Raw genomic sequence first — 11762 nt, 5'->3', positions numbered from 1 at the left:
ATGCACCAAGACAAATTCCTTGTAAGTGTAAAAACTTACTTGGCAATAAACCCAATTCTGATTCTGAATCTGATTCTGATTCTAGAAAAAGAATACTGGAATTAACCATTCAAAAACCACCATGTGTAACTTACAGACCTCCAAACTAAATGACTTCCATTTTGTGATTTGATGTCCCCTATCAGCAGGTCAACATCATTTGTTAGTGCCATCCAAACCTCAGCCTAACAAAAATGATTCATTTAAATGTTTGCTGATCTACCACCGCTCAAGTTACATTTTGGATAGGTTTAGGCACAAAAACTACTTGGTTAAATAGTGGCCATCGTGGTTGACCAGTGAATACAGGAAACAAACAAGGTTTTGCTGTAATAACAACAATAATCAACATAACTTTGCTAGGCCGTTTAGCTCTGCTAGCACCTACGGCATGAGCTACAGACATGGTTTAATGCTAGGTGTGTGTGACTATGTGAGTGAGAAGTAACTTCTTGGAAACAACAACAGAAGCTGCTAGAGGTCAGCGTAGACACTGCTAGCATCAGTTATATCAGAACTGGAAGGTATTTCTTTATTGAAAGAAGAGCAAACAATGGCTGAAGACCTTTCTCTATGGAAAAGATGTTTTCGCTCCTCTCCCAACTGGCTTTGGAAAGAGTTATGTTATATGGTTTGTTGATCTGATTGGTTGAAGTGGGCCTGTGATAGTCAGTGATGGATGGTTCATCCAATCACCTGCCCAGTGTTTTTTTGGAAGTGTCTGCCCTTTTCAAACAGTCCTCTAAACAGCCTTTGTTCCTTGGCCATTAGAGGTTCTTGTCTGCAGGTTAGTTAAGGCCTTTGAACAGACAACAAATGCTATAATTTTTCTTGTGAGGACAGTCTTTCTAAAAGCCCTAAATTGAGCCAATTATACAGAGGACATGACCTCAGTGTCCTGAGTTGTTTTTTCAGCTACAGCAGTGCCTGCAGGCAGTTTGAAAGGTGACTATTTTAGCCTTTTACAGCCATCATTTTCCCTTTTACTTTAGATTATTTGTTGACAACCTTGGTTGTCCAATCTTGGTCCACAATTTAATCATTCAGTGCTGGGAGTCTGTTCAATTTCAGTAAACACATCAAATGACTTTGTGCTCCCCTGTGTAACATTACAGACTTATGAATGGCTGGTGGATGGTTTTGGAGGGCTGGCATCTGAAATGTATGAGAAGAGAAATGAAAGTTGCGTCCAGATTTGTGAAACCACAAAGAGAAAAGATATAAACCTTCATAGAGATGCATGAGAGGGTGAGAGCAGCTGAGAAAGACAAACAGAGATCAAACAGGAACAGGGATTTTACAAAAGAGAGAGAGAGAGAGGAGCGAGAGCGCAGCGGTAACATGAAGTGTGTTTGTGTCCAGGGAGGATCACAGCTATGGGCAAACAGAGATTTGTTGGCACCTCGCTTGGAGCAGATGCAGTTGTGAGATTGAGTGTGTGTGTGTGTGTGCGTGTGTGTGTGTGTGTAGCCAGACTAACTTCCTCCCTTTGATAGAGTAGCTGTGAGAGTGAAGCCACATACTCCTGATTGGCTGCAAGCATCCAGACCCTTAAATTGTACCCTTCTCCAAACAGAGGAGTTTGTTGTCCACAAGATAAATGAAGCACACCGCCAGTTTGACACACACACACACACACACACACACAGTTCATCGCAATCAGGAATTTTCTCACTTGCGACCCATCCAATTATGTTGTTCAAGATGGCAAATGAGAGAGCGGAGTGGATGAAGAGAGGCTCCCAGTGTGTGCTGTATTTGTCCTTGGATTATTTGTTAATGAAGTTAAATTGGTTGCTCTTTCTTTGTGTACTGCCTTAGTTGGTCTTTGCTATCAGGTTCCTTGCCACACACAGTCAGCTCACTTCTTGTGTTGTGAATGTGAGGGACAATGACAGAGACATAATGTGGTATGTTGCTACTTTTCACCTGAAAGTGAGAGTCTTTTTTTTCTGTGTCTATTGGAAAATAAATTCTAAAACAATACATTTGTCTCCCATGACATAAAGAAAAAAAAAACTTTCCTGGTATTTTATAAAATATATGTATTTGAAGTAAGCACTGCCACTTTTAAAGAATTGGCTTAAATGAAAAGTAAATGTCTGTATTAAACAACGCTGAATCGAACTGCCATTTCTACAGTTCTAACACTGGCTGCATTTTTCCCGCATTTTTCGGTCGTGGTTTCTCCTTCGTGCTTGGCAGGGGAGGCTGATACGAGGGCATTGCAATCTGCAACTACGCTGCTAGACACCACCTAATCCTACACACTGGTCCTTAAATTGATCCGCTGTAAGTATTTATTTTTTAGGGTGATAAACTCACAACAGACAGCGTATGGCAATAACAGCTACGAGTATCTATGAAATCACAAACCAGATACAGTAACACGTTTACTTGAGTAGAAAATACAGTATCATCAGTGAAAAAATGCTGGAACAGAAGGTCAATTTTCATCCGCATCATAACAATAAACACTGTCCTCCTCTTTAGAGAGATCACAACAAAACAAACTAGCAAAATGACCCAGCGCTGTTACTCAGCCTGTGACACAAAGAGGTCTTTGTACTGTTGTTTTTCAACGCTTTACATGTCTGTTTTAGAGCACAGTGTCAACTACAGTGTCCTTTTGTTCATTTGACCTCCTGTATGAAGTGTACTGGAGGTGCTCCCTTACTATGTGGCTCTACCCTGCTAAGACTCCAGGGAAGTATGCTTTCACAAAGGCGGCCTCACAAATTCTCAGAGGGAAAAACATCAGCCACAACCACAAACACACCAGGACTTTAGCCAGCCTAAGGGTATTGATTTCTCTCTGCAGAGTAAGCCTCTCTCCTCCTCCATTCTTAACCCTTTAATCTGCTTTGTATCTGATCGCTTTTTATTATTTAATTTTCCTAAACTCATACGCTTCTCTGAGCTTGTGTATTTTATCTGACAGTTAATAATAAATGCCTATTGATTGTCTGGTTTTTATGTTCATTGTAGCCAATTGTATGGCTGCATAATGTGACCATCAGAGTACTTATAGTGAGCAGGAATGATTGCTGTTGAGATATCTGTACATTTGAAATAGATGTTAATGTTGTGATGGAAGAAATAGCGTGTGACTGAGCCAGAAGCATTTTCCAGCTCTAGAAATATAAAGCTGAGGTCTTTGTTGCTGCTTTAGCTGCTTATTGAACATGATTGTGTGTCATGAACACCACAGAAAAGACTGGCATTCCTGCTTGTACCAGCGCTGTAGCAGTTACTTTGCTCTTTTGTGCTACCAAGAGGGTCACATGAGCTGAATTTGATTGATTTCTAAAGGGCTCTCCTTTGCTGAATTAGAAATCCTCCTTTTCTCTGCACTGATCTGCTTTAACCGTCGCCTTTTGAGCTGCTTCCTCTTCTCCACTTCAATTTATGGCTGCCGCCCACACTCTGGTTCTGAGAACGCTCTCATTATTTTATCTAAACTCCCAAGCCTTGCATATCTTGCACCTTATATACTGTATGTAAACATATACTGTATATAGGACATAATTAGTTTGATGTCTGAATCTGATTTCACAATTAAAATAGCACCCTTCAGGAGAGGGCAGGGATTTATATCTATGCAAAGTATTTTTAATTATTTGTACATGTCATTTTAGTAGTAGTAGTAATTTATTTTGGTCCATATGAACAATTGTCCACAATGAATACACATAGAAATGAATAGAAAAACAATTAGGCATTAAATTAAAAGGGGGAAAAGAAGAAATTGTTGACCGGAAAGGTGTAGGCTGGAGCTTTAGCTTATTATAGCTTCCCTCTTTACATAAGTCTAATAGGCAACCCTGTCATACTAGGTTAAAGCTATAGAAAAACAAAACAGAAACAGGAACTCCAAACATTTCAAGCACAATAATGATCATACCTTACTTTTATATTTGTTAACCACCTTAGTTTTAGTTTTTGTTTTTTTTTGTTTTTTTAAAAGTAAACAACACATTCCTAATTCCTTATCCAAATTATCCCACAAAGTATCTATTTTTTGGGGTTAATTGTCTTCACCCTTTCCCCTGAGTTCACATTGGCTCTCTCTCATTTCAAACAACCTCTGAATACAGTTAGGATGTAAATTATTTTGTGCTTTGTACATTATATTTAAAATCAACTAGATCACAAAATTTTAAAGCATGTAAATTAGTAAAAAGTTGGTTGTTTGGTTCACAATAATCAGATCAATTTACAGTTCTTACAGCTCTCCTCTATAACATGAAAACTAGATTAGTGTTGGTTTTTTATGTGTTTCCCCATACCTTTACACAGTAGATAAATTAATAAATAAAACTATAAAATAAAAATAAATAAAAAAAGTTTTTCCCAGCCTTTACTGGTGGACTGCAGCATAACTTAACCTGTTATATCGCCACCTGTTGATCAGTGGTGTGACACCAGGACAGCGCAAGTTGTTTAGGTAACTAATGCTACACAGCATTTGTCAAGTAAACCTGAGCTGACTGGCTGTGCTGAGGTTGCTGGAAAGCAAATAGCTTTTCTTATTTCCAGCTTCAGAGTTGACCAAGGCCATGAAAACAATAATTTAGTAAACCTTCATCCAGACTTTGTCAGAGCCCATGTTTGAGTCTCTCTGTGACTGCAACCCATGCTATTCATTCACTTCTTTTGTGTTATCAGAGGGACAGCTAGATGCTGTAGCATATACAGAAATGAAAAATAATTACAGGGAGACAGGTTGAGCCTTTATTTGATGGGCTGCCTTATCGACAGGTCTCCCACTTACAAAAATCACAGAGAGTCCGCTGGAACTTCGACAGTCACTAGAAGACCATTTACAGCTGTTGTAAAAGCTTCTGTGTTATACCTGTGCTGTAACGTTAACTAAGCTAGCGGCTCAGAGGGACTAGAGCGTCAGGCTTCAGCTACGTAGCAGGTCACATTCTGCAGAGTTGTGACGTTGGTTTTATGGAAGCAGGGGTTGGTTGATTATTATTGTCACCTGCCTCCAGATCAGCCAATAACAAAATTCTATTGCAATAACTGGGTTTCAACTAGTAGAAGAAGCAATACTTTGCAAAAACTGTCCAGATTTGGACTCAGTCAATCAATGAATCAATCAACAACACTAATCAATATCCATATGCTGAGGTTTTCAGCTGAAAAAAGGTTTGGGGGTTTAGTTACTCTTTAATGCCTGTTTAATTTCTGCCAGATGTCTTACATTGGTGCGAAACATCATCTAGAATGCAATCAAGGCAATGAACTCATATCAAACTCTCAGTTCAGGATTTTGAGTGTTATTACATCAGCCACACAAGATTATAGAAGGGGACTCTGCACACCTGTTTGTAATGATTTTCCTCTTAAGTAATACAAGGGTGACAGTTATCACTAATGTTTTGATCAGAGTCTGGCACTGTTCATTATAAGAGTTCTAACCATGCAGTGATAGTGTAAGCTCTTACTTTTAAACAGGCTTTCTTCCTCATTCTGTGTAAAACCACATTAAAATCCAGGGCTCTGACCTGTGGCCGGTTTTAGAAAGATATTTGTGTATTTTGTAAGCTTGAAAAGTTTTGCCGCCCTACCCTCTGAGCTAAGAATCATGTTTCCATGGTAACAATCAGAGACACCTCCTGACCAGTGGCACCAAATGACACAAAAGAGGAAAATGTGTCTGTTAATTTATGGCTTGATAATAATGTTGTGAAGCTAGCAGTTTGAAGTTTTTTTTCACAGACAGAGTAACCCTTTAAAATTATACAGTACAGCAGTGAGGACATTGTCAATCATTTTGTTTGCCCAAGGAGGCAGCCTGAGCCTGTCTTTGATGCTCCTCTCAACTGTGGGATTAGTACTATTTACTGTTTACTATTGATTTTTTTCTTTTTTTACATTGTTGCAGTCTGCTGAATTTTCCCAGTAAAATATCCTTGTAATTGTTGAATTATTAGGAAGGCCAACTTTTTCTGATGGATTGTGAAGCAAGCTAAGTGGCATGACCATGGATGTAATAAGGGAGAAGTGGATACAACGTTGGAGGCCAGTTCATTCCGTTCATTCCTATTGAAGTCGCTTAGTGGTGCATGAAAATTGTTCGTCCAATTACCCGTATCTTGAATTGCACGCCCATAGAGCAAGAGACTTTGTATGGCTCTTCTAGACTTTCCAAACATTATTGCAGAGGTTCTAAAACTGGGGTTGCTGATGAGGTCCCAGGGGTCCCCAGAAAAGTGGGGAATATTTCAGTTTCACTATTATCTCATTGACTAGTAGCTAGCTCTGTGAGAGAACGTAAAAGAACGAGGTTTGGTTCCACACTCTTTATTGTTATTCTGCCAATCAGTACAGAGAGTTATGGAATAACTAATCAGATGGTTCCCTGAGACTAAATCTTATCAATTACAGGGCCGCAGCCTGATATGTATCGATGTGGGGGGCCTTGACTGCTTTGGCCTAAAAGGCTTCGAAGCCTGGTTCTCTTCCCGGGGGCTTGGTTTCCCTGGTCCAAAACATTTTACGGTTTGAAAAAAGCCCCAAATTTAACCAGAATTCATTGCAAATTAGTCCTCCTTAAAATAATCAGACCTAAACAGCTTTGTGCAAACTTACTATTGCTTTTGTGATTCCTGCAGTTTAAAGTTATAAAAATAATCCATAAACTATCGTCATTTTCATTTGTGCTACAGCCCATGTGCATGCACAGCTCATGATGCTGATGTTTGAAAGCCTTATATATATTTTAATTACTCAACCGTTGGATTACTTATTAGTCGTATTATGGTGTGGGTTAGAAGATCTCTGTTGCTAATATAGCTTGATTATTACAACAACTTTATGTGCATTTCTGTGCATGTATTGTGCATGTTTCTGTCTGGATTCAGGCAGCCATCTGACCTGCACTGTACAGACATTGCAGCAGTCAGTATAATCTGACAACACCCTGATCGCTCAGAGACAGCAATATCCTGATGGGTTATTGAGGCTTAAAAATAACAGTAGGCAATGCTGAGCCTTGCTGTAATTGAACCCACTATCCACATCTCTTAGCCTTTTATAATAATGAGCCAAAACACGAACACACACACACACACACACGCGCACACACACACACACATATGCACGTCAGTACAGGAGACCCCATGACACCAGTCTCTGCAGCACACAGACCAGAGAAAAAGAAGAGAATAAAAGGTTGAGTGGGAAAACGGCAGGCAAGAAACTAACTAGTAGGGCTGGCCGTGGTTATGTAACCTACTGAGGGAGAGAATATATTGATCTGATGCTTTCCTGCTGCTTTCTGCCTCATTATCAGATGACACAGAAGACTGTCTTTGGTCAAGCTGCACAAAAAGATCCATCACAGCTGCACATCACGCTCTACAACTCGTGTCACGTAGGCAGTGTTTACACTTACATTTCTTTGATTTGTGTTCTAATATGTTCTGTACATCATAACAACAGTTCAAATCTATTTTTCTAACAAATATTGCACGTTCTTCAGGAAAAGCATTAGAATGTGTTGATGCTGTATTCACTGATGGATCAGAGGATTTATTGTATTTCTTGGTGAATCTCTCTCTCTGTTTCTCTCTCTCTCTCTTTCTCTCTCTGTCTCTTTTTCTCCCAGAGTCGGCTCCTCAGCACCATGAACAAGATGAAGAACTTTAAAAGGCGTTTCTCTCTTTCTGTTCCTCGCACTGAGACCATCGAGGAAAATGAGTTCACTGAGCAGATTAACCAGCTCAACATACGGCACACTCAGGGTAAGAACCCCTCCTTCCTCATTCACCCATAACCATTTAACCACTGATATGTAAGCCAAATCTCCCTAATGTCACCTTTTACAGATATGTTGGTTCTGTAGGTTCTGTTTTTGACAAGTTTGCTGCAGTGGCTATCAAAACCATTCTACAACAACTGGTTAATTAAGCACGTTCAAAGTCCTGAACCCTGATTTCTATTTCCTTGTGTCTTTTGGTCCTTGTGCGATTAAACAGCTCATGTCTAATAATAGAGCGTAGACTGCAATCTCGTATGGAGTTTTAATACCAAATACAAAAGGCCTCCTTCCTTCCGTGTCTGTAGCGGACCCTCACAGATTAACTGGGGTTTTTCCGGCTATGACTGGTACCACCACCGGCGCTGAGCCACAGAGGATCAGCAGGCTTCAAAGGGAAATGAGGGTTATGGTGGGGTAAGTAGGTGTAGATAATGCAAAGGAACTGAATGCATTCAGAATTAGGTTTTCAAGTGTTTCTGCATTATTATGTAGAGTTTGACTGTGAAGATAGCACAAAGAGATGGAATAACAATGAATTGGGAGAAAACAGTGTGCACCTTTAGATTGAAGAGCTACCAGGATGGTGAACACTTTAATCATACATGATGTCAGCATTGTGCACTGTTCTTTATGGCTGTTTTCTATAGGTGGGAAATAAAGCTTAGATTTGATGCTTTATATTTAGATTTAATGCACTGAGTGGGATGCAAGGTCACTCTAGGTGTAATGAAATTATCTTCCAGGTGCACAAGCATTACAGTGTACAGTAAGCATGACGTACTATAAGAGTTTTCATCAGACCATCTTGTGTATGTAACACTTGAGTCAACTAATCAAAATGAGGCAACCTCCTCTGTAAGCATGGAGCTCAGTAAAGTGATGCTGTTATTCAGCTGGCTGATGGAGAGAAGCAGCTGGATATGTAGTTTAACCCCCCAGAGTACATCTGTCTGCTTCCCTGTCTGCTCCTGAAGGTCAGGAGAGAGGTAACCAGACACAGAGAGAGGAAGAGAACAAAGCAAGGGAGGTAAACGACTGAGTGAAGAAGAAAGGGGACACAAAGCAAGACGGAGCATTTGACCCAAACCCAGCAGCCGAACTGATGTTTACGCTCCTCTCTAATCTTTTCCCGTTCATCTCTCTTTTCCATCTTGCTCCTCTCTCTCCTATGTGAAGGATTATATCATGCACTCACAGCGTTATGCTCAGCATATGCTGCTGTTTAGACTGAAAACATCATCTGACATTTTTGCAAGGATATAATCATCACATGCCCAGAGCATTTCTGCAGCAAGAAGATATCTCACAAATGGCAGGGGCAAATAGCTAGCCTGTCTCTGTCAAGAGTTAAAAAATGTGCCAATCAACACTTCTGAAGCTCCCTCATTTAAGTTTGATCTGCTTTTTTTGTATACATGCTTGTTTTATGTTTTAGTTTGTGTACAGATTGAACAAACCAGATACAGCATATTTGTTAGTGAGCTTCCGAGGTGCTGGTTGGTGGAGGTGGAGAGAGCCAAGCTAACTGTTTCCCCCTTTTTCCTAAACAAAGTTAATCACCTCTTAGCTCTAGCTTTACACTTAACCACAGTGTGGACTCAATCCCCTCATGTCACCCTTGGCAAGAAAATCAGAGCTATCTTATAAGTTATAATAAATCTAATCAAACAATTATACATGACAGGAATCCACAAATTCTGCCAGAAATTTATTTTTTTATTATTATATTATCAAGGTTTTCTATATTATATTATATTTAATCGATATTTAATCGGATGGTTACTGGGCAATGTGACGATGTATACCCTGAGACAATATATATATTTTGACATATATATACTATGGTATCTCTCCTTTAAATGGATAGTTCAGGTTTTTCAAAGTGGGAAGCATGAAAATCAATATCAGTGTATGCTACATTTAGAATATTTTCACTGCTTTACCTTGAAGTCACACAACCCTTTACGACAGGAAACTGAAGCATTTATATCTGGTTTAGTCTGCTGGCTTTGGAGATAGAACAGATAGATACAACGGCTTCAGTTTTCTGTTGAAAAAGGCTGTCTGACATCAAGGTAAAGCGGTGAAAATATTGTAAATATTGTAAATAAAGCATACACTTATTAACTATCCTTGTACATTAAAGATAGTTATAGTTATAGTTATTTAGGTAATAGGACAGGTAATAATGGATGAACCTATCAAGTTTCTTGAAATATAAGGTATTTAATTCATTAGATTAACCTAAAACATTCTTTTGGTAGAATAATTTAGCCGATTGGGCTGAAAAAATCAGGCCCGAACCACCCGAGCCCGAACCACAGAAGCTATATTGGGCCCAAGCCCGACCCAAATTTCCACTCCAAAGAAACGAGCCGACCTATGGCAGCAGTTTTGGGCCCGAACCAGGCAGGTCAGGTCAGGTCCAATCAGGTTTGCTGCAGAAAATGAAAGCTCTAATGCCCTCTCCTAATGATTACCATGAATGGTGGTAAATACATACATATGCATAACTGTTCATACAACAGCTCATGTGCAGATGAATTTAACTTCTCCAGTCTTATCATTTTATTGGATTCTCTTATTGTTTCTCGCAATTAAAAACAAGAGCAGCTGGATCAAACTGGCAAACACAAAAAAAGTGAATCAGTCTCAGATCACTGAGCACGATGAACTCATTAGCATCCCCCAAGGCTGCATATACACACAAGATACAGTAACACATAAACACAAACATACAGAGTTTCATGAACACTAGTTAGATGTGACAGAATTTAGATTCATACAAACACAGGTGTGTGTGTGTGTGTGTGTGTGTCTTCCGGGGTCTTTAGGGGTAGCCAGGACTAACTGCCTGACTAACCACTAATATTTCACATTAGGCAGAATCCCCTTGTTCACTTTCCATATATTAGTGCATTTAAAGCTGTTTTGCTGAGCTCCCACACGAACTTGCTAATGTAATGATGAGAGTAATCACATAAGCCACCGTGACACATCAATGCTCTGATGAGAGCTTCTTCTTGATCAGAGTTGAGAATGTGCTGAAAAAATAAATCCTGATTAATGGAATAACAAAGTAATTGTTCAAGTCAGTTGATTTTAATTAGTTTTATGTGACAGTGGCAGTTGGTTTAGTCTTCAAATAGCCAAACCCTCTGGCACACACATGCACAAAGTCACAAAGTGTTTATTACCAAGCTGGTGAGATTTTCTTATCTTGGTTTTGTTGACTGGCTGTTGTCCAAAGCACATTGCCATTTGCTTTTACAGGAAAAGCACCATTAGCCACTGTTCCCATCAATCTACCTCAACTGACCTGCTTGACCACATGCCAGTTTTAGCTTTGCAACAGGTAAACTTTAAGAGTTTGTAGATAGACAAAGTTAAATTTGCATTAATTAATCATTTAGCACAACAATTTAACAATCAAAGTTGTTATGGTCAAACTTTTGGCAAACTGATGTCTACACATCAAGCAGACAACATTAGCATTCATTGTTTTAGGCTAATGTAATGTTACCTGGTGAATGCAATCCTCACTCTCATTTTAGCTCTCTTTTTGACTTTATTAACTCCTGAAAAAATATGCTAAATTCTCCACTCTGTTGAATAGCGAGTTGCTAACTTTGTTTGGTGCTGGGCAAGCAGCATAAACTGGGTTAGTCAGAACTGCCTGCTGCCGCTGATGACAGCAGAGTGTCCACCAAAGCAATTTGTTGCAGGCCAGAAAACCTGAAAAGCTGAAAGAATATTGGTAGGTTCGCCACTACAAGCAATCACTTTCACGTTATCGCAGAGAACGGACTGTGAAGTACGTAGGAGGAACTACGGTGGCCGCGACACTCATGAAAAACCCAAAAGTCCCCATCTACAGCCAGTGTTTGGTTTGTTCATTCTGGCAGACACATTGAAAGGCAACCCACGGCATCTGTAGATAAAAACAGCT

At 39.6% G+C, this 11762-nt stretch overlaps 1 protein-coding gene across 1 annotated transcript in view; it reads left to right on the top strand.

Moving 5' to 3' along the window:
* Positions 1 to 11762, top strand: part of LOC118328085 (cyclin-dependent kinase 18-like) — a 50510-nt gene that overhangs the window by 14555 nt on the left and 24193 nt on the right. Inside the window, exon 2 of the mRNA XM_035661688.1 lies at positions 7661 to 7796. Coding sequence (XP_035517581.1) covers positions 7679 to 7796 — 118 coding nt within the window. The 5' untranslated portion in view covers positions 7661 to 7678. The remainder of the gene's footprint in view (positions 1 to 7660; positions 7797 to 11762) is intronic.

This window comes from Morone saxatilis, unplaced genomic scaffold (genome assembly GCF_004916995.1).
Source record: "Morone saxatilis isolate NCDOM2014 unplaced genomic scaffold, NCSU_SB_2.0 Contig18, whole genome shotgun sequence".
NCBI lineage: Eukaryota > Metazoa > Chordata > Actinopteri > Moronidae > Morone > Morone saxatilis.
The sequence above is the reverse complement of the archived record's forward strand: the minus strand, read 5'-3'. Positions and strand labels throughout refer to the sequence as shown.